Source organism: Aquarana catesbeiana, linkage group LG03 (assembly GCF_042186555.1).
Source record: "Aquarana catesbeiana isolate 2022-GZ linkage group LG03, ASM4218655v1, whole genome shotgun sequence".
Lineage (NCBI taxonomy): Eukaryota > Metazoa > Chordata > Amphibia > Anura > Ranidae > Aquarana > Aquarana catesbeiana.
In genome coordinates this window covers 562,567,052-562,590,896 of record NC_133326.1, presented here as the reverse complement: position 1 = coordinate 562,590,896, position 23,845 = coordinate 562,567,052, and the positions used below count along the sequence as shown (strand labels likewise).

The 23,845-nt window shown below is 45.9% G+C and overlaps 1 protein-coding gene across 1 annotated transcript in view; it reads right to left on the bottom strand.

Annotated features, from left to right (window-relative positions):
- Nucleotides 1-23,845, bottom strand: part of NUP205 (nucleoporin 205) — a 189,108-nt gene that overhangs the window by 41,348 nt on the left and 123,915 nt on the right. The window contains 3 exon segments of the mRNA XM_073623597.1: nucleotides 16,690-16,811; nucleotides 19,955-20,146; nucleotides 20,238-20,386. Coding sequence (XP_073479698.1) covers nucleotides 16,690-16,811; nucleotides 19,955-20,146; nucleotides 20,238-20,386 — 463 coding nt within the window.

The following is a 23,845-nucleotide window of genomic DNA, read 5'->3' as shown; positions in this document are numbered from 1 at the left end:
CCTAGAGAAATCTTCCTTAAAACCGATAAAAAGGCTGGAGTACTTGGGTCTGATCATAGACACAGCCCAGAAAAAGGTGTTCTTGCCTCAGGCAAAGATCAACTTTATAAGACAGCTGGTGCGGATGGTCAGGTCAAAAGGCGATCCCTTCATTCGCCTTTGCATGAGGTTGCTGAAAGATGGTGGCTTCATTCGAAGCGGTTCCCTATGCCCAGTTCCATTCAAGACTGTTGCAAAACAGTATCCTGTCTACTTGGAACAAAACAATTCAAGCTTTAGACTTGCCAATGCGGCTGTCCCCAAGGGTGTCCCAAAGCCTCAGTTGGTGGTTACTAACCCAGAATCTGCTGAAAGGAAAATCCTTCAGACCAGTTATCTGGAAAGTGGTAACGACAGATGCCAGCCTTTCAGGCTGGGGAGCAGTACTAAAAAAGACAACTGTCCAGGGACAGTGGTCAAGAGCCGAAAGAACCTTGCCCATCAATATCCTAGAGATTCGGGCAGTGCGTCTGGCTCTGAAGGCCTGGGCTTCCAGGTTACAGGATTGTCCTGTCAGAATCCAATCCGACAATGCCAGGGCTGTAGCCTATATCAATCACCAAGGGGCACCAAGAGTCTCTCAACGCAGAGAGAAGTGAACCATATTCTAACTTGGGCAGAAAGGAATGTTCAGTGCCTATCGGCAGTCTTCATTCCGGGAGTAGAGAATTGGCAGACGGACTACTTAAGCCACCAGCAGTTATTCCAGGGGGAATGGTCTCTTCACCCCAACATTTTTTGGGCTATTTGCCAAAGATGGGGGACTCCGGACGTAGATCTTCTAGCGTCCAGATTCAACATGAAGTTAGTCAACATTGTGTCCAGGACAAGGGATCCACTCGCATGCGGAACAGATGCATTGGTGACCCTGTGGGATCAGTTCTCACTGATCTATGCATTTCCCCCTATTCAGTTGCTGCCTCGACTTGTTTGCAGGATCAAGCTGGAAAGAAAGCCGGTAATTCTGGTAGCACCAGCATGGCCCAGAAGGTCATGGTATGCAGAAATCGTAAAGATGGCGGTGGAGGATCCATGGTCCCTCCCACTAGGGCCAGACCTACTCTCACAGGGGCAGATATTCCATCCTACCTTATGAACGCTAATTTTAACGGCTTGGCTATTGAAACCCACATTCGGAAGAAATGTGGGCTTTCCGGGTCAGTTATCTCTACCTTGATTAATGCAAGGAAGCCAGCTTCCAGGACTATATATTATAGAGTCTGGAGGGCTTATGTTTCCTGGTGTGAATCCAAGGGTTGGCACACTCGGAGGTATATCATAGGCAGAATTCTTGCCTTTCTACAATTAGGGATAGAGATGAAATTGGCCTTGAGTACTATTAAAGGCCAAGTCTCAGCTTTATCGGTCTTATTTCAAAGACCACTTGTTACACATTCTTTAGTGCAGGGTTTTATGCAAGGGGTGATGTGGCTTAATCCGCCAGTCAAACCTCCTTTGAACCCTTGGGACTTGAACTTGTTTTTGTAACACTTTTTGTGACAAAACTAGCTATTTGAACTGATACAGCATATTCCCTTAGTCCTTCAGACAAGGAAGCTGGTGTTCTTGGTTGCTATATCCCCCTACTCATTCACACAGGGTGGGGGGGCCGGGATCTGGGGCCCCCATGTTAAAGGGTGCTTCTGGATTCCAATAAGCCCCCTGCCTGCAGACCGCCACAGTTGTCAGGAAGAGGCCCTTGTCCCCATCAACATGGGGACAAGGTGCTTTGGGGTGGGGGGGCAGGGTGGGGTGGCAGAGCTGGTCATCGATGGATCGAAATTTGGCCGGTTCAGCAGGGACCAGCTGGACTTTGACACATGTTTGGCCACTCCTACTCAACAGAAATTGATCGACTTGTGTTGAACGGGCGCTGTCATAATACAATGTCTTAGCAGGGCGGATTCCTCTATCCACCTTGATTTCGTGGATAGGAGAATCGGTCTGCTTTTTTCTTTTTCAGCCTACTGCCTAAAGTTCAAAAAACAAAACAAACCACCATTACCAGCCTTTAAAGGGCAACATATTTTTAGAATTCTAGGCTGCAGAAGCCAGCACTGTCAGTAAACACACTGCAAGCAGCCCCAGAGTTGGGGGCACCCAGTACAGCAGAACTGTCCTTCTCGTGTCTAGAATCAGACACACTGTGGCCATGTGGGGGTAAAGCAACTTAAGGTTCAGGGTAACACACAAGGCCCTGGGCACTTAGGAAATCCAAACAGCTGGTAGTTGATGAGTCAGGTGACCAAAGCCACTGTACGGGGGCATTAGGATTGGACTAAACATCAAAGATCCACGTGACTCTTTGTAACCAGCAGCAGCCAGATGCGTCTGCAACACTGTAACACTCTATAGCGGTAAAGAGAACATGAGCATGCTGCAGTCCATCCAGTGGATGTCGTCATCACTTTATCCCTTCTGTGGTGGAAGCCAGCAGGAACCAGGGAGTTTAAATGCGCCCAGTGACCAATGTAACTGAGGTAGCTCCCAATGCTTAGCCCAACCCGCATACTCACGGAGTGAGTCTTCTTCAGTGACAGGGCAAATGTTGACCTGGAAAGTGTTCTACGACTAATTTAATACCACAACAGAGTCTAGAAAGTACCCTGCACAGAACCCAGTGCCCAAAGGTCACTACCTGGCTATCCCTGCAACGTCCAGTCCAGTGGGTTTTGGATGGAGTCCTCAAAAAGCCAGGCTGAGGACGGTTGCAGCAGACAGCTGCAAATCAAAAGTACCAGCACTAGCTAAAAGAATAAGGAAAAGAGTGCTAGTACAAATCTTAGTCTTTTACACATCAGAGCTGAAGAAAAGAATCTTTGTCTGCCAGCTTGCTATGGGGGCACCCAAGCCGAGCCGCTGCTCTGTGTCCCCATTCAGACAGAGAGCGGCAGCTCAGCCCTGCCCCCTCTCTCCTCATTGGCTCACTGACTGATTGACAGCAGCGGGAGCGTCCCCTGACTACGTGGTTCTCATGCAACATTGCTGGATCAAGAGGGAGCTCAGGAATGTATTAGGGGGGCTGCTGCACACAGAAGGTTTTTTAATCTTGATGCATAATGCATTAAGATAAAAAAAAAAAAAAAAAACTTCTGCCTTTAGAACCACTTTAAAACAAAATGTGGCATGGTATATTTCCTTGCCCTTCAAAATATTTTTTTTTGTCCAATTCTTTTTATTAGATATGTTTCAAGACAAGGCATACAAATGCGAAAACATACAAATTAATATCATATGGTGCGTTATCAAAGATTGTCAAAAACCAGATTCGCCATGTAAAACTTAGACCCCATACACACTATTAGATTTTCTGCAGATTTTTGTCTTCAGATTTACCAAAACCACGTAGTGCAAGGGCCTGCCTGAATGCATACAAATTGAAACTCTTAAGTTTTGACTTCATATTATATTGGTTTTGGTAAATCTAAAGATAGAAATCTGCAGAAAATCTAATAGTGTGTATGGGGCCTTAGACATCATGTAAATGATAAACCAAAATTAGGCTCCAACAAGCACAGCGTTATTCATCAAGAAGTGTAGAGAGCAAAGGTGAAAAGTACCTGAGTGCAAAATACAATATGGTATCAAGGCGTATTGTAGATCCACTTTAGATATATGATTCCAAAAAAATAAAAAAGGTTGGGTACAGGAAGACCATATGGTGTTCCAAGCACCCAAAAGCAAGGTACCATGCTCCCATATATATTCAAGGCTAGGGAAGGTCCTAAAACCCACACCTAAGCATCCATATAAGATATCAGAGAATTTGAAGAAAATTAGAAAAAGAGAAGAAAGGGAAAGAGTGGAGAGAGAAGAAAGGAAAACAGAATCAGTCCCCTCAGCCCATCGCCCTTCAAAATATTTTGATGTGTATTCTGTCTTTCCTTGAGCAGGTTTGGTGAATCAATTCCACAACCATCCTAAAACTAAAAAGGACCATTAACAAAATCTACTCTAAAATGGTTACCTTATGTACATGATTATATTTTCTTTTTTCTTAAACAACTGAATGGAAGAAGTGTTTCAAAGTGGCGATGTGGCACCTATGCATGGCCAAATATTACCCCTATTAATCCAAAAGAAATCCTTAACTGATTTTATTTTAAAGGGGGCTTTCACTACTCAGACCTTCTCCAATACAACAAAGCTCACCCTTATAAACCTATAAGTAGATGAATCACTAATCCAGTGCTCATAGAAATAGCATTAACATATATGAACATATAAGCTGCAGCTAGAACATAAAAATAGGATTTTTTTAATAACAGCTTACCTGTAAAATCCTTTTCTTTCGATGGACATCACGGGACACAGAGCCTCAATAATTACTGATGGGATTATAGGTATCACTAGGTGATTGGACACTGGCACACCCTAACCAGGAAGTTCAACCCCCTATATAATCCCTCCCCTCACAGGGATACCTCAGTTTTGTAGCAAAGCAATACAAGTGTATTAGAAGAGGGGCGGGACCTCTGTGTCCCGTGATGTCCATCGAAAGAAAAGGATTTTACAGGTAAGCCGTTATAAAAAAAAATCCTATTTTCTTTCTCGAACATCACGGGACACAGAGCCTCAGTAATTACTGATGGGAGGTCCCAGAGCAATGCTATCTGAGGGGGGGAAACACAACCAAGTAGGGTGCAATCAGACCTGAGGACCCTGTACCACTGCCTGCAGCACACTACGCCCAAAGGCAATATCCTCATGCCTTCTCACATCCACCTGATAGAATCTGGTGAATGTATGGACTGAAGACCAGGTTGCGGCCTTGCAGATTTGAGCCATAGAGGCCCGATGATGCACTGCCCAAGAAGCACCAATAGCCCTTGTGGAATGTGCCCTGATCTGAAATGGAGGAATCTTCTGTTTCAAACCGTAAGCTTGAATAATCAACTGTTGAATCCATTTAGAAATGGTAGCTTTTGACGCTGCCTGTCCCCTACTGGGACCCTGTAGCAGCACAAACAAAACATCCGTTGTGTGAATTTGAGCAGTTGCTTCCAGATAGGCCTTGACTGCTCTTACTACATCCAAAGAATGTAGTGATCTTTCTTCCGGAGAACAGGGATCTGGAAAAAAGGAAGGCAGAACAATGTCTTGGTTTAGATGAAAATCTGAAACCACCTTCGGTAAAAAACTAGGATGAGGGCGCAATACCACCCTATCCTTGTGTACAATCAAGTAAGGCTCTTTACAGGAAAGAGCTGCTAATTCTGATACTCTTCTAGCAGAAGAAATGGCTACCAGAAAAATGAACTTCCTTGTCAACAAGACCAAAGGAATCTGACGTATTGGTTAAAAAGGCTGTTTCTGTAACACAGACAGAACCAAGTTCAAGTCCCAGGGGTTTAGGGGGGCCCTAACCGGAGGATTAAGACACGTCACCTCCTGCATAAAGTTTTGGACCAAAGAATGTGAAGCAAGTGGCCGCTGAAATAATACCGATAAGGCCGAAACCTGGCCCTTGATGGTACTCAAGGCCAGCTTCATCTCTAATGCCAATTGTAGAAAATCAAGAATTCTACCTATCACATATTTTCTGGGATGCCAACCCCTGGATTCACACCAGAATACATAAGCTTTCCAGACTCTATGATAAATCATTCTGGAAGCTGGTTTCCTTGCATTGATCAAGGTAGATATCACAGGACCTGAAAGCCCACGACTTTTCAGAACGTGGGTTTCAATAGCCAAACCGTCAAATTTAGCGTTTGTAAGGCAGGATGGAACACAGGACCTTGAGATAACAGGTCTAGGCGTGTACCGGTAGGGTGCACGGGGAACCCACCGTCATTCTTACTATTTCCGCATACGAAGTCCTTCTGGGCCAAGCGGGGGCCACCAGAAGTACTGACTTCCTTTCCTGCCTGATCCTGCGAAGGAGTCGTGGCAGTAGCAGAATAGGCGGGAATGCATAAATCAGTGAGAACAGATGCCACGGAATTACCAACGCATCCGTCCCGCATCCAAAAGGATCTTTTGTCCTTGCCACAAATCTGTCTATCTTTTTGTTGAATCGGGATGCAAAGAGATCTACATCTGGAACCCCCCATCTTTGGCATATGGCCCAAAAGACGTCGGGATGCAGAGACCATTCCCCTGGAAGTAACTGCTGGCGACTTAAATAGTCCGCCTGCCAGTTCTTTATCCCTGGAATGAAGACTGCCGATATGCATGGCACATGCTTCTCTGCCCAGACTAAGATCTGGTTCACCTCCTTTTGAGCAGCTCGGCTCCTGGTGCCTCCCTGATGATTGACATAAGCCACTGCTGTGGCATTGTCGGACTGGATCCTGACCGGGCAACCCTGTAGCCTGATAGTCCAGGCCTTTAGGGCTAGACATACCGCACGGATTTCCAGAATGTTGATGGGTAAGGTCCTCTCGGTTCTGGACCATACCCCTTGGACCGCAGACTGTTCCAGAACTGCTCCCCAACCCGACAGACTGGCATCTGTTGTTACCACTGTCCAGGTAACCGGTAGAAAGGATTTCCCCTTCTGCAGGTTTTCGGGTATTAGCCACCAATTGAGGCTCTGACGCACCGTATAAGACAGGTGCATCGGAAAGTCTAATGCCTGAACCTTCCTGTTCCAGGCTGACAAAATACTGTGTTGCAGCAGTCTTGAATGAAACTGAGCATAGGGAACTGCTTCGAATGAAGACACCATCTTTCCTAGCAGCCTCATACAAAGGCGGACAGAAGGACCCTTTTTGGTCCTGACTGCCAGAATCAGCTCCCTTAAAGCAGTGATCTTTGCCTGAGGTAGAAATATCTTCTCCTGGCTTGTATCTATGATCAGACCCAAATACTCCAGTCTTCTTACTGGTTTTAGGAACGATTTTTCTAGGTTGAGGATCCAACCTAGGTGTTCCTCAAGTTCCCATTCAAGGAGGCTACCGACCGGTCTATCCAGAGCAGGTCGTCTAGGTATGCTATTACAGCTATACCCTGAGCCCTTAATCTGGCCAGAGGAGGAGCCAAGATCTTTGTGAACACTCGGGGTGCAGTGGCTATCCCAAAAGGCAGAGCCACAAACTGGAAATGGCGCCCTCCTATCTCGAAGCGCAGAAACTTCTGATGAGCAGAAGAAATGGGCACATGCAGATATGCATCTCTGATGTCTATCGATGCCAGAAATTCTCCTCCTTACAGGATGGAGACTACTGTCCGAATTGATTCCATGCGGAAGGACTGAATCCTTAGGAATTGGTTCAGATCCCTTAAATCCAGAATGGGTCTGATAACCCTATTTGGTTTTTGGACCGTAAAAGGTTGGAATAGAAGCCCAATCCTTGATCCTTCGTGGGAACCACCATAATGACCTCCTGCGACAAAAGTCGCTCTAACGCTAGAAGGAGCGACTGCTTTTTCTCTGGATCTCTGGGGACACCTGATCTGAGGAAACGAGGACAGGGAAATTCTTGAAACTCCAGCTTGTACCCTAAGGTTACCGTGGAGATTACCCATCTGTCCTGGAAGTCCTACTGCCAGAGCCCTGAGAACTGTAGCAGTCTTCCCCCCACTCAAGCAAGTGGGGGCGCCCCTTCATAAAGAGGTCTTAGTGTCTTGCCTAGTAGGCTTCTTCCCCCAGGACTTCTTTTGTCCCTGGGGTTGACTCTTGTTTCTTAACCCAGACGGGGGAGGCCGTCGAGACTGCCTGGAGGCTGAAGCCCCTGGCGCTGGGGAAAGAGTCTGTTTGAAAGAGGGACGCTTACTCTTCTTCTTAACAGGTAAGAGAGTGCTTTTCCCACAAGAAATTCTCTTGATATAGTTATCCAAGTTCTCTCCAAACAACCTTGCACCACGAAATGGAAACCCAGCCAGCAGCTTCTTACATGGTGCTTAGGCTGACCAATTTTTCAACCATAGGATTCTACGTATATGCACCAACCCCAGTGAAAGATGAGAGGTTTGCATGATAGAATCTCTGATGGCGTCAACAACATACCTTAAGGCAGCTAGAAGGTTAGCCAACCCCTGGGCCTGCTGTTCAGGTAAAACTTTGATGACCTGCTTAACATGATCTCTTATGTATTGACAGACTCCAATCGCTGCTACTGCAGGTTGAGCCACTGAACCTGCTAAGGAGAAAACATCCTTCAATAGGGATTCCGTCTTTTTATCCACAGGATCCCTGAGCATCTAAGCATTGTCTACAGGACAAGTCAGACTATTATTTACAGAGGAAATTGCCGCATCAATGGCCGGTATTCCCCACATTTTAATAAACTTTTCTTCCATAGAATAAAGTGTTGAAAACTTTTTCGGCGGAAAAAATAGGATTTTTTAAAACAGCTTACCTGTAAAATCCCTTTCTTTCGAAGGACATCACGGGACACAGAGCCACAGTAATTACTGATGGGTTATATAGGTATCACTGGTGATTGGACACTGGCTCACCCTATCAGGAAGTTCAACCCCCTATATAATCCCTCCCCCTTGCAGGGATACCTCAGTTTTGTAGCCAAGCAATATAGTGTATTAGAAGAGGGGCGGGACCTCTGTGTCCCGTGATGTCCTTCGAAAGAAAAGGATTTTACAGGTAAGCTGTTTTAAAAAATCCTATTTTCTTTCTCGAACATCACGGGACACAGAGCCACAGTAATTACTGATGGGATGTCCCAGAGCAATGCTACCTGAGGGGGGGGAACCACGACCAAGTAGGGTGCAATCAGACCTGAGGACCCTGTACCGCTGCCTGCAGCACACTACGCCCAAAGGCGATATCCTCATGCCTTCTCACATCCACCTGATAGAATCTGGTGAATGTATGAACTGAAGACCAGGTTGCGGCCTTGCAGATTTGAGCCATAGAGGCCCGGTGATGCACTGCCCAAGAAGCACCAATAGCCCTTGTGGAATGTGCCCTGATCTGAAACGGAGGAATCTTCTGTTTCAAACCGTAAGCTTGAATGATCAACTGTCGAATCCATTTAGAAATGGTAGCTTTTGACGCTGCCTGTCCTCTATTGGGACCCTCTGGCAGCACAAACAAAACATCCGTCTTGCGGATCTGAGTAGTTGCCCCTAGATAGGCCTTAACTGCTCTTACTACATCCAACGAATGTAGAGATCTCTCTTCCGGAGAACAGGGATCTGGAAAAAAGGAAGGTAGAACAATGTCTTGATTTAAATGAAAATCAGAAACCACCTTCGGTAAAAAAAACTAGGATGAGGGCGTAGTACCACTCTATCCTTGTGTATAATCAAATAAGGCTCCTTACAGGAAAGAGCTGCTAATTCTGATACTCTTCTAGCAGAAGAGATGGCCACCAGAAAAAATAATTTCCTTGTCAACAAGACCAAAGGAATCTGACTTATTGGTTCAAAAGGCTGTTTCTGTAACACAGCCAGGACCAAATTCAAGTCCCAGGGGTTTAGGGGCGCTTTAACCGGAGGATTAAGACGCATCACCCCCTGCATAAAGTTTCGGACCAAAGAATGCGAAGCAAGTGGCCGCTGAAATAATACTGATAAAGCAGAAACCTGGCCCTTGATGGTACTCAAGGCCAGCTTCATCTCTAATCCCATCTGTAGAAAATCAAGGATTCTACCTATGACATATTTCCTGGGATGCCAACCTCTGGATTCACACCAGGTTATATAAGCCTTCTAGACTCTATGATAAATCATCCTGGAAGCTGGCTTCCTTGCATTAATCAAGGTAGATATGACAGGACCTGAGAGCCCACGACTCTTCAGAACGTGGGTCTCAATAGCCAAACCGTCAAATTTAGCGTTTGTAAGGCAGGATGGAACCTGGACCTTGAGATAACAGGTCTGGGCGTACCGGTAGGGTCCACGGGGAACCCACCGTCATCCTTACTATTTCTGCATACCAAGTCCTTCTGGGCCAAGCGGGGGCCACCAGAAGTACCGACTTCCTTTCCTGCCTGATCCTGCGAAGGAGTCGTGGTAGTAGCAGAATAGGCGGGAATGCGTAAATCAGTGAGAACCGATGCCACGGAATCACCAACGCATCCGTCCCGCATGCAAGAGGATCTTTTGTCCTTGCCACAAATCTGTCTATCTTTTTTGTTGAATCGGGATGCAAAGAGATCTACATCTGGAACCCCCCATCTTTGGCATATGGCCCAAAAGACGTCGGGATGCAGAGACCATTCCCCTGGAAGTAACTGCTGGCGACTTAGATAGTCCGCCTGCCAATTTTCTATTCCCGGGATGAAAACTGCCGATATGCATGGCACATGCATCTCTGCCCAGACTAAGATCTGGTTCACCTCTTTTTGAGCAGCTCGGCTCCGGGTGCCTCCCTGATGATTGACATAAGGCACTGCTGTGGCATTGTCGGACTGGATCCTGACCGGACAACCCTGTAGCCTGATAGTCCAGGCTTTTAGAGCTAGATGTATCGCCCGGATCTCCAGAATGTTGATGGGTAAGGTCCTCTCTGTCTTGGACCATACCCCTTGGACCGCAGCCTGTTCCAGAACTGCTCCCCAACCTGACAGACTGGCATCTGTTGTTACCACCGTCCAGGTAACCGGTAGAAAGGATTTCCCCTTCTGCAGGTTTTCGGGTATGAGCCACCAATTGAGGCTCTGACGCACCGCATGCGACAGGTGCATTGGAAAGTCTAATGCCTGAACCTTCTTGTTCCAGGTCGACAGAATACTGTGTTGCAGCATTCTTGAGTGAAACTGAGCATAGGGAACTGCTTCGAATGAAGACACCATCTTCCCTAGTAGCCTCATACAAAGGCGGACTGAGGGACCCTTCTTGGTCCTTACTGTCAGAATCAGCTCTCTCAAAGCAGTGATCTTTGCCTGGGGTAGAAATATCTTCTCCTGGCTTGTATCTATAATCAGACCTAAATACTCCAGTCTTCTTACTGGTTTTAGGAAAGACTTTTCTAAGTTGAGGATCCAACCCAGGTGTTCTAGATACCTGACCGTGGTCCTCAAGTTTCCCTTCAAAGAGGCTACCGACCGGTCTATCAAGAGCAGGTCGTCTAGGTATGCTATGACAGCTATACCCTGAGCCCTTAATCTGGCCAGAGGAGGAGCCAAGATCTTTGTGAACACTCAAGGTGCAGTGGCTATCCCGAAAGGCAGAGCCACAAACTGGAAATGGCGCCCTCCTACCTCGAAGCGCAGAAACTTCTGATGAGCAGGAAAAATGGGCACATGCAGATATGCATCTCTGATGTCTATTGATGCCAGAAATTCTCCTCCCTGCAGGGTGGGAACTACTGTTCGAATTGATTCCATGCGGAAGGATTGAATCCTTAGGAATCGGTTCAGATCCCTTAAGTCCAGAATGGGCCTGACATCCCCATTTGGCTTTTGGACCGTAAAAAGGTTGGAATAGAAGCCCAATCCCTGGTCCTTTGCGGGAACTATCATAATGACCTCCTGCGACAAAAGTCGCTCTAACGCTAGAAGGAGCGACTGCTTCTTCTCTGGGTCTCTGGGAACATTTGATCTGAGGAACCGAGGAGAGGGGAATTCCTGAAACTCCAGCTTGTACCCTAAGGTTACCGTGGAGATTACCCATCTGTCCTGGAAGTCCTCCTGCCAGAGCTCTGAGAACTGTCGCAGTCTTCCCCCCACTCAAGTGAGTGGGGGCGCCCCCTCATGCAGAGGTCTTAGTGTTTTGCCTAGTAGGCTTCTTTCCCCAGGACTTCTTTTGTCCCTGGGGTTGACTCTTGTCTCTGGACCCCGATGGAGGCGGCCGTCGAGACTGCCTGGAGGCTGAAGCCCCCGGCGCTGGGGAAAGAGTCCGTTTGAAAGAGGGACGCTTACTCTTCTTCTTGACAGGTAAGAGAGTGCTTTTCCCACAAAAGATTCTCTTGATATAGTTATCCAAGTCCTCTCCAAACAACCTTGCACCACGAAATGGAAACCCAGCCAGTAGCTTCTTACATGGTGCTTCGGCTGACCAATTTTTCAACCATAGGATTCTACGTATATGCACCAACCCCAGTGAAAGACGGGAGGTTTGCACGATAGAATCTCTAATGGCGTCAACCACAAAGCATAAGGCCGCTGGAAGGTTAGCAAACCCCTGGGCCTGCTGTTCAGGTAATACTTTGATGACCTGCTTAACATGGTCTCTTAAGTATTGACAGACTCCAATCGCTGCTACTGCAGGTTGGGCCACTGATCCTGCTAAGGAGAAAACATCCTTCAATAGGGATTCCATCCTTTTATCTACAGGATCCCTGAGCATCTGAGCATTGTCTACAGGACAAGTCAGGCTATTATTTACGGAGGAAATGGCGGCATCAATAGCCGGTATTCCCCACATTTTAATAAACTTTTCTTCCATCGGATAAAGTGTTGAAAACTTTCTCGGCGGAAAAAAACGTTTGTCTGGGTGATCCCACTCAGAATAAATGAGCTTTTCAAGTAAAATATGAACAGGAAAAGCATGTGCTGCTTGGAAAGGTTTCAGTGACCCCAAAGCAGAAGAGGATTCTTTAGCAGTTTCAGGTATGGGCAACTTAAATGTGGAGCAGACCAATCCAGTGAGGATCTGCACTAAGACTTTCTCCTCTTGGGAAGTCGCAGAGGGTCCCTCCCAACCTGAATCCTCCGAAGAGGAATCATCCTTCCCATCCCGATCCTCTGAAAGGGATTCATCTCCTTTATCCCAGAGCTCCTCTGTCTGAGGGTCTTGGGGAACAGAGGAAAGCCTAGTGCGTTTTCTTCCACTGAGTGAAGACGTAATCACGGCCATTAATCTTTCCTCTAGACCATTAATGGTTGAGGAAAAAACCTCTTGTGTAATATATACAGGGGCTGAAGTGCCAGAAGCAGGTGTAGCCCCTGACCCCGATGGCTCTCCCTGGCTAGCCGTCCCTGGCCCATCTTTAGGGGGGGAGGATGCTGCCGACAGGGGGCCCTCAGAACCTGAACGAGATCCCCTAGTGTCTCTGGTTCCTGGGGTGCTTGAACCTCTTCTACCCATAGTGCAAAGCAACAAGGTGTGAGGTATACAATTGAACACTGCCCGCTGAGCGATGTAGTCTGGCTAAAAGCCTTGCTACCCAATGCTCAGTCTGGTGTTACTTCAGTAAATGCTGCCTAGGAGAATGCCTGTGTCCCACCTTACATGCGACCGTCAGCTCTGTGTCTCTCAGAAGGCTGAGTGCACCTGTACAGAGTGCCTTTAATAGCCTGCAGCTGGCCTGAGTGGGAGTCTAAGCACTCTGTGCTGACATCCCGCCCCCTCCTCTACTGCCCCCCCCCCCCCCCCCCCAGTTTTTAAAAAAAACGAGCGCTGCCGACTCTCCTGTCATGCTTCCGGAGAAAGGCTGGGGATGGGGGAGGGGAGGGGGGGGGGGAGGCTGGTAACAAGATCTGCCTGAACGGCTATCTTGAGAGATGGTGGCCATTAGGCCGCAGAGCCCGGGTGGTATAACCACTTTCTAGACCCCTGTGGCCCCTCTCTAGCCTGGGGGGGAACATTCAAACATGAGAAATCCCCCTTTCCACCTTACCTGTTGCAGCCTGCTTGAGACGCTGGGACATAAACAGCGATTACAACACCTGAGACAGAGTCAGCATGTGCAGGTTTGTGCTCTTGGCAGCCCCCGGTGGTCACAATAGGCATAGCATGCATTTACCTTAAAGGAGAAAAGCCACTAGAACTCAAAAATTCTGTGGAATCTCCTCTTACCTTATCCAGCCGCAGGGTGCTGTTTACACAGACCCAATCTTCACCTCTCACGGTGGGCTCCGTTTGAAAAAACCATCAGAGACTGGGGCCCCCATCAGTAGGGGGATCCAACAGTTCTGGGACCGTAAAGCACCTCGCCAGAAATTAGGAAGTTTAAAGCCATTTTCTGATCTGCGGGGTCCAGCTCTCTAAAAAGAGAAGCATTACGGGTAAAAACCTCGTTTCTTCGGACACGAAGCCCGGGTACCATTCAATTCGGCCATGAAAAGACACTTTGAATGGATCCGGTTCGCCTGGCTTGCCCCAGTATAGGATCTTAGGATATTCCCTTTGGAGCTCAGCACAGGACATCTTTACACGTCCATCACCTAAGACACTGGCGTAAAAAACTGAGGTATCCCTGCAAGGAGGAGGGATTATATAGGGGGTTGAACTTCCTGATAGGGTGTGCCAGTGTCCAATCACCAGTGATACCTATATAACCCATCAGTAATTACTGTGGCTCTGTGTCCCCTGATGTTCGAGAAAGAAAAACGTTTATCTGGGTGATCCCACTCAGAATAAAGGAGCTTTTCAAGTAAATTATGAACAGGAAAAGCATGTGTTGTTTGAGGAGGTTTCAGTGACCCTAAAGAAGAAGAGGGTTCTTTAACTGATTCAGATATGGGCAACTTAAATGTAGAGCGGACCAATCCAGTAAGGATGTGTACTAAGACTTTCTCCTCTTGGGAAGCCGAAGAGGGTCCCTCTCCACCTGATTCCTCCGAAGAGGAATCATCCGTCCCATCCTGATCCTCTGAAAGGGATTCTTCTCCTTTATCCCAGAGCTCCTCTGCCTGTGGGTCTTGGGGAACAGAGGAAGGCCTAGTGCGTTTTCTTCCACTGAGTGAAGATGTAATCACGGCCATTAATCTTTCCTCTAAACCATTAATGGCTGAGGAAAAAACCTCCTGTGTAATGTATACAGGGGCTGAAGTGCCAGAAGCAGGTGTAGCCCCTGACCCCAACGGCTCTCCCTGACTAGCCGTCCCTGGCCCCTCAGGGGGGGAGGATGCTGCAGAAAGGGGGTCCTCAGAACCTGAACGAGATCCCCTAGAGCCTCTGGTTCTTGGGGTATTTGAACTTCTTCTACCCATAGTGCAAAGCAACAAGGTGGAGGTATCACAAATGAACACTGACTGCTGAGCGATGTAGTCTGGCAAGCCTTGCTACCAAATGCCCAGTCTGGTGTTACCTTAGTAAATGCTGCCTAGGAGAATGCCTGTGTCCCACCTTACATGCGACCGTCAGCTCTGTGTCCCTCCAAAGGCTTAGTGCACCTGTAAAGTGTGCCTTTAATAGCCTGCAGCCAGCAAATGTGGGCGTCTGAGCACGCTGGACGCTGTGCTGACGCCCCGCCCCCCCTCGTTTTTGGAAAAACGCGCGCTTCCCGACCCTCCGGAACAGCATGGAGGAAAGGCTGGGGGAGGAGAAGGAAGGAGAGAAGCCGGTAGTGATGGGGCCTGCACGTGGCATGGCGGCGGTGATAGCGCAGTGTATAACCGCCTCACAGACCACCTGCAGCCTCCCCCTAGTCTGGGGGGAGATATCCCTGAGGAGAGCCCCCATCCCATCCTACCTGGAGCCGGCCGGAGGAGCTTGTGCAGCGTGCGAACACTGAGACAGACATCAGCATGAGAAGGTATGTGCTCTTGGCAGCCCCCAGTGGTGACAATAGGCATAGCATGCATTTACCTTAAAGGAGAAAACCTACTAGAATTAAAAAAAATTCTGTGGAATCTCCCTTACCTTATCCAGCCGCAGGGTTCTGTTATACAGACCCAATCTTCGCCTCTCACGGTGGGCTCCGTTTGAAAAAACCTTCAGAGACTGGGGCCCCCTACTAATAGGGGGATCCACAGTTCTGGGCCTGTAAAGCACCCGGCCAGAAATAAGGATAGAAAACAATTTTCTGATCTGCGGGGTCTAGCTCTCTAAAAAGAGGAAGCGTTACAGGTAAAACCTCGTTTCTTCGGACACGAGGCCCGGGTACCATTCAATTCGGCCTAGAAAACACTTTGAAATGGATCCGGTTCGTCTGGCTTGCCCCAGTATAGGATATAGGATATTCCCTTTGGAGCTCAGCACAGGACATCTTTACATGTCCATCACCTAAGACACTGGCGAAAAAACTGAGGTATCCCTGTGAGGGGAGGGATTATATAGGGGGTTGAACTTCCTGGTTAGGGTGTACCAAATGTCAAATCACCTAGTGATACCTATAATCCCAGCAGTAATTACTGAGGCTGTGTCCCGTGATGTTCGAGAAAGAAAAAATCAATATCTCATATGCTTTAAAACAATCAAAAATTATTAAAATCAATAAAGCAAAAGCAGCCCTCTTAGGTGTATGAAACGCCTTGCTTCCAAACAGTTCAATCCAATTACACCCTATGACAGGCGAGTCCAAATAAAGCTTTTGTTACTTACTGTTCTTTTGGGATTTATCAGGTGCATAGATGTACAAAACCTTCACCACACCTCGCGATACAGCTCCCTCTTATAAACCTATGGCTTTGCTAATACTTTCTGAAGCCAGATTGTGCTTGCATTGATAAGCAACAGCTTCCTGAAGGAGGGTTGTTGTTCCAAATAAAAGCAAGCAGTGAGTGGTGCAACCATTAGAGTTTCATGGCATAACTGTGTGTACATGACTTTTCTTCAAGTCAGAACAGCTTTTATCTCTACCAAATTCAGTAGGAATGCAAATATAGCCTAAAGCAGATGGTGCAGCTCAGGAGGAGTTCAACTACAGGTCAGAAGAAAGTCAATTACAATTGTGAAGGAAATCAAGCATTTTAAGGGCAGTTTGAATGCTCTTGAAAATGCTGCATTTTCACATTTACACAAGCTCTTAAACAGTTCAAAGGGAGCTGAGGGAGTACAATGTAACAAAGCAAAACAGCAAAAACCAGGAAATCCCTCTAACAAATAGTTAACACAAATGGACTCTTCACTTACCCGTGTTGGTCAACCTCTGGGCGCATATCATACACTTGGCACTGTGCCAGTCTTACAATCACCCCACACCGCAGCAGCTCCAGTGCACCCTGTTGGCTTTTGGCTACTCTGGTAAGAAATGCCTATATAAAATAAAATGTGCAAAAAAAAAAAAATTTTACCTCACTGCAATTTTTTTTTATTTCTACGAAGATATTAGCTACTAACTAATCAAAATATGTCTACTTGTCTGCGGATTATTGACAAAACGCACAAACTGAAAATCTTCTTTACACAGGAAGAATTATTACATTAGGGACATGTACAGTGCATCCAGAAAGTATTCACAGTGCTTTATTTTTTCTACATTTTGTTACAGTCTTATTCCAAAATGGATTAAATTCATTATTTTCCTCAAAATTCTACAAACGATACCCCATAATGACAACGTGAAAGACATTTGTTCGAAAATTTAGTAAAAATAAAAAAATCTTCACAGTCTTTGCCATGACACTCAAAATTGAGCTCAGGTGCATCCTGTTTCCACTGATCATCCTTGGACTCAATCAAGAAGTTTCTACAACTTGATTGAGTCCATCTGTGGTAAATTTAGTTGATTAGACATAATTTGGAAAGGCACACGCCTGTCTATATAAGGTCCCACAGTTAACAGTGCATGTCAGAGCACAAACCAAGCCATGAAGTCCAGGGAATTGTCTGTAGACCTCCTGAGACAGGATTGCATCAAGGCACAGAAAAATTTCTGCCGCATTGAAGGTCCCAATGAACACAGTGGCCTCCATCATATGTAAACGGAAGAAGTTTGGAACCACCAGGACTCTTCAGTTTGGCTGCCTGGCCAAACTGAGTGATCAGGGGACAAGGGCCTTAGTCAGGGAGGTAACCAAGAACCCAGTTGTCTCTGTAGAGAGAGAACCTTCCAGAAGTACAACCATCTCTGCACCATTCCAATCAGGCCTGTATGGTAGAGTGGCCAGATGGAAGCTACTACTCAGTAAAAGACACATAACAGCCAGCCTGAAGTTTGCCAAAAGGCACCTGAAGGACTCAGACCATGAGAAACAAAATTGTCTGGTCTGATGAAACAAAGATTGAACTCTTTGGCCTGAATGGCAAGCGTCATGTCTGGAGGAAACCAGGCACCGCTCATCACCTGGCCAATGCCATCCCTAAAGTGAAGCATGGTGGTAGCAGCGTCATGCTGTGGGGATGTTTTTCAGTGGCAGAAACTAAGACGGGTCAGGATCGAGGGAAAGATGAATACAGCAATGTACAGACAACCCTTGATGAAAACCTGCTCCAGAGTGCTCTGGACCTCAGACTGGGGTGAAGGGTCATCTTCCAACAGGACAACGACCCTAAGCACACAGGGCTACGGGACAACTCTGTGAATGTCCTTGAGTGGCCCAGCCAAAGCCCAGACTTGAACCCTATTAAACATCTCTGGAGAGATCTGAAAATGGCTGTGCACCGACGCTCCCCATCCAACCTGATGGAGCTTGGGAGGTCTTGCAAATAAGAAGAACGGACAAAACTGCCAAAAAATAGGTGTGCCAAGCTTGTAGCATCATACTCAAAAAGACTCAAGGCTGTAATTGGTGCCAAAAGGTGCTTCAACAAAGTTGTAAGCAAAGGCTGTGAATACTTGTGGATGTAATCTTTTTCGTTTTTTTATTTGAATAAATTTGCAAAGATTTCAAACAAAATTCTTTCACGTTGTCACTATGGGGTATTGTTTGTAGAATTTTGAGGAAAATAATTAATTTAATCCATTTTGCAATAAGGCTGCAACAAAACAAAATGTGGAAAAAGTGAACTGCTGTGAATACTTTCCGGATGCACTGTAACATAAGTGATTCTACTTCTGGCAGAGGAGAATTCCACAAACCCTAACCCCTTCCTGTAGCTCTATACATATCTGGCAGCACAGAGGTGGGCTACAGTCTGTGCTGCCAAGTATGTAGATACCCTTTTTGTGCCCGGAGCACGCTCATTTGAGTGCCCCCCAACAGTGTAACCATGGTGTCACTGACAGCTTGTTCAAAAGCATATATTGTCAGCAGACCAAGGATCTTCCAAATAGAATCCAAAAACGTATTAAAATGATCACATTACAGGGAGGAAATTGAAAAGTTTCAGGGCAGCGCAGGAACCCTTCACCAGGCATGTTATGAACGGGCCCTGCGCTGCCCCAAAATGTCAAAATTTCCTGCTATGATGCAATCATTTTAATACATTTTTGGATGCTATTTTGAAGATCCATGGTATGCTGGCTATATACTTTGACTTGTGTGGACACCAGCTCCCATCTGGTAGTTGCTACAACACCCACCCGCTCTAAGCCAGTCCAGGAACATGTGGGATGGTGATTATTCTACATTGCCAAAATCATCTAAGGTTTAGGAGAGACAGCAGAAAGGGGTTCATGTAATTACTTTATCTAACTGGTCTGGCTAGTGAGGGAGAAACTTCACAGCAAAAGGCAAGTGGTCCACTAGTATTCTGTCACTAACAAGTTGCTGTCAGCGACAAAATGTGGCATTAGCCTTAGTGTGCAAGTTCCGACAGGAAGAGATATCAATAAGATAAAAGTATATACAGAAAACCAGCAGAATTTGTTCAGAAGAGAGCCATGCAAGTCACTGCATTAATCTCAACATAACTCACACCTATTATGCAACAACTGATCAGTTAAAATTAATCTAAACCCCAAACTATATTTGAATTAAAGCTGCACAGCACATCAGCGTTATCACAATCATCTATAGACTACAAACATCTTCCTTTCTCCATAACATAAGGGTGAAGCATTGTGAAGTTCACTGATGACAGGTGACCAAGCTGATAACATTGTTTGACATTTCAGTACGGTGCACAGGGAGTCACAAGAACACTTGATTATTATCAGGATCAGCATTTTTTTTTGGATTTGCCAAAGATGTTCTTAGCCTGAAAAAACAAAAACAATGCAGCCACCACATCCAAAGACTGATAAGATGCAATATATTACATCTTTGTTTTTGGGTTTAGATATACTTTATTATCTAAGGGAGGGGATGAGATTAGAAAAAAAAAGTTCAGTTTGTAGTGTTCACTATCCTCTTTTAGTCCAGATATTCACTGCTTTCCACAAATTTGAAAAATCAGAAAAGCATAACCCATTACTGCTAGTAACAAATATACATCCATATGTAATATATAAATAAATGTCAGATTTATGCAAACATCGTCTCTACAGTTCAAAACTACTTTAGAAACCACATACCATTTTGGATTCGTAGATGTACAGAGCCTTTAAGGCCGGAGACTGAGGCAACAGAAGGTTCTGTAATATAGTGTCATCCTGAGCTAAAGCATCTACCAGCACCTTAAGATATCCGCTGTTGGACAGATAGAGAAGCCACTGTTGCTGCTTGTCCATACAAACCATTCGGTCTAACAAGGCCAGTGCCAACATCTGAAGGACAAAAAGTAAGACATTTGAGAAAAGGGAATTTTGCACAACAGAACACAAACACAGCAGAAAATGAGGCATGACACCTCCTTACCCTGCTTATCTCACGTCCATCGCAGGCATCTCTGCAGACGACTTCCATCAGAGGGGCCCAGTAGCTCTCAAATATTGCCAAATTGTCTCGCTGTAATTTACTGAACACATCTTCAGGAGCTGTGAGCCTCTCCCACATGGACTTATTAGCTGAATGAAAAACATTTAAGGTGGCTGAAAACACATTAACATAAAAATAGGAAAGAAAAAAAAAAACACAACTGTTCTCTACATCTTCCATGGAGTAATGCTTGCTTGCACCCTTACCACTGCAGTTCCAAAAAATACTGCATCAAGTGTGGCTCTGGACTTATCTGTATAGCCACAGAAAAGTGGGCCACACAACAGGCCATATTTTTTTACATCTGCTATTGGTACATTACACCTTGATGCACCCAAGTAAAAAATGTTAATGTAATGCACATTAAAGCTGAACTCCAGATTTTGTTACACGTTATATAGTTTGTTTGGGCCAAGCTGGAGGCCGCTGGACATGCTTTATAAACTTCAAATAATAATAGGTGAATAACACTGCGCTAACCCAAAAGAATAGTGAAGCTGCCACATACAATATGACCAATATTCAAAACGTATAGTAAATAAATGTAGCGCTAATGGTGAACAACTGTGAAGTGATGAAATAATCTGTGGAGATGACCCACTGAAACAACAAAAAGGTGTGTAAAGAGAATCAATAGGTATAGTCCAATGATTGAGTGAGTGTCAATTGAACCACGATAGGATTATAATCCCATAGTAAAAAGTTAATGTGGTAAGTCCAACATGAGTGGGGAATCTTCAGGTCTGTAATTCATCAGCATAAAGATCTTGAACAGGAAACAGATGCAATGCGCTTACCAGAAAAGGTGGATTCGAATGCCAGTGACACCAAATCAGACAGGCTTGGAGATCCAAGATGGAGGTGATCGTCCCAGGGACCCCGGATCTCAAGGGAAATCCCTCCTCTGCTCCGCTAATCGACAATGCCAGTCCGGAGAAGTCGGGAGGAAGAATGGAAAATCCAAACCACATGGGAGTCCCAGAAGTATAGAGAGGCCGAAAAAATATATAATATGCGCCAATGGTGCAGATCAAATGGTATATTTATTAGATAATACCAAAGACCAAAACGGTTAAAATAGCTCGCAGGACGCGTTTCGTCCAATTGGACTTCAACTGGGGCATCAAAGGTTTGATGCCCCAGTTGAAGTCCAACTGGACGAAACGCATCGGCCGAGCTATACTCTTCTCTACACTTTGTTTTTATCTACGTGATCACGATATTTTAACTGTTTTGGTCTTTGGTATTATCTAATAAATATACCATTTGATCTGCACCATTGGCGCATTTTATATATTTTTTCGAGCCTCTCTATACTTCCGGGACTCCCATGTGGTTTGGATTTTCCTCCCGACTTCTCCGGACTGGCATTGTCGATTAGCGGAGCAGAGGAGGGATTTCCCTTGAGACCCTGGGACGATCACCTCCATCTTGGATCTCCAAGCCTGTCTGATTCGGTGTCACTGGCATTCAAATCCACCTTTTCTGGTAAGCGTATTGCATCTGTTTCCTGTTCAAGATCTTTATGCTGATGAATTACAGACCTGAAGATTCCCCACTCATGTTGGACTTACCACATTAACTTTTTACTATGGGATTATAATCCTATTGTGGTTCAATTGACACTCACTCAATCATTGGACTATACCTAGTGATTCTCTTTACACACCTTTTTGTTGTTTCAGTGGGTCATCTCCACTGATTATTTCATCACTTCACAGTTGTTCACCATTAGCGCTACATTTATTTACTATATGCTTTATAAACTGTATGTAGCGGAGGCTACATACAGCCTAGTTTGGGCCAAACTGACTATGTAAAGTGTAACAAAAGCTAGAGATCAGCTTTAAGATTTTACAGCAAAAATTTTACCCGTGCACTAATCTCTCATAGGCCTAAATGGAACCTTGCTCCTGCAGTACAGGTATGTCCTTGACATGGTTTTGATGAAGCACAGTTTATCTGTGAAACGCGTTAGACTGCCCCACCGCCACACATGTACTTTTTATGCTCTCTCCGTTTTTACTTGAATAAAGGCATTTTTTTGGATCTCAGCTATGGAGTGCAGCTATTCGGACTTTTCTTTTTTGATTACTACAGGTATGTCCTATTAAGGTCAATAAAACATTACCAAGTAGGTAGCCTGGCTCTAAACTTTTAGGCAGGGCTGAAGGCTGAGTATACTGAGAGAGCTAGGCAGATTATGAAAAAATGTAAACTTTTAAGTTAAGATAAAGTTGAATTTGTTCAGGCAGAAATTACTATCACAACATCTTTACAATTCTGATACAAATGTTGTCTAAATCATCCAATGTATTTTATGGTACCTCTCATTGTTTTAATGTGGAAAGGGGATTTTTTTTTTTTTTAACTTAAATCATTAATAAAAAAAAAAAAAAAAAAAAAAAGATAAAATTTCCTTTTTTTTTTCTTCATGTGTGGTCTGGATCTGGTACATGGGAGACCTGATCCAGCACCCCCATGCACCACATAGTTCTGCAGTAAAAGATCACTTCTAACATGACCCTTTTGTTGGCTGAGGGCTTTTTGCTCAGGAAGGGATTTTGGCTTGAAAGCTACAAAGAAAGAAACGAAGGCCACTCCTTAAAGCGGAGTTCCGCTTTAAAAAAAAAAAATAAATAAATAAACATCAGCAGCTACAAATACTGCAGCTGCTGACTTTTAATAATGAGAAACTTACCTGTCCAGGGGTCCAGCGATGCGGGGGATCGTATCCCCCACCGCTCTGCGGCGCCAGTATTGTAACTGTTGGCGCCCAGCTGTGGCTTCACAGCCGGGCACCTACTGCGCATGCGCAAGCTGCGCTGCTCGCTGTGACTGGCAGCGCAATCATCCGGGACCTGTGACGTGTCCCAGATGATTGCCGAGAGGGAGGGGGGAGAAGTGATCTTCCTTCCAGCGACGAGGGTGCGCCAGAAGGAAGTGGGAGCTGGAACCCTCTGAAAAGAGGGTATCCGCTCCTCCCCCCCAAAAAAAAAATGACATGCCAGGGGGTCACCTTCTCTTAACCACTTGCCACCCGCCATATAGCAGAATGACGGCAGCAAAGTGGTTTCAATAACCTGACTGGGCGTCATATGACGTCCTCAGGATATTAAGCCGCTGCGCACCCCCGGGGGCGCATCGCAGCGATCGTTGTTGCGATCTAGGTAAAGAGTCTGACGGAGACTCTTTACCACGTGATCATCTGTGTCCAATCACGGCTGCTCATGATGTAAATAGGAAGAGCCGGTGATTGGCTTTTCCTCACTCGCGTCTGACAGACGCGAGTAGAGGAGAGCCAATCGGCTGCTCCCCTGACAGGGGGGGGTCTGTGCTGATTGTTTATCAGCACAGCCCCCCTCGGATCCCACCCAGGACCACCATCATGCCGCCCAGGACCACCAGGATGGTTATACACACTAGACCACCAGGTATGCCCCCCCCTAGACCCCCAGGGAAATACCAATCTGTGCCCAGGCAGCTGCCAATCAATGCCCAGGCAGCTGCCAATCAGTGCCCACTCACAATGCCTACCACTGCCAGTG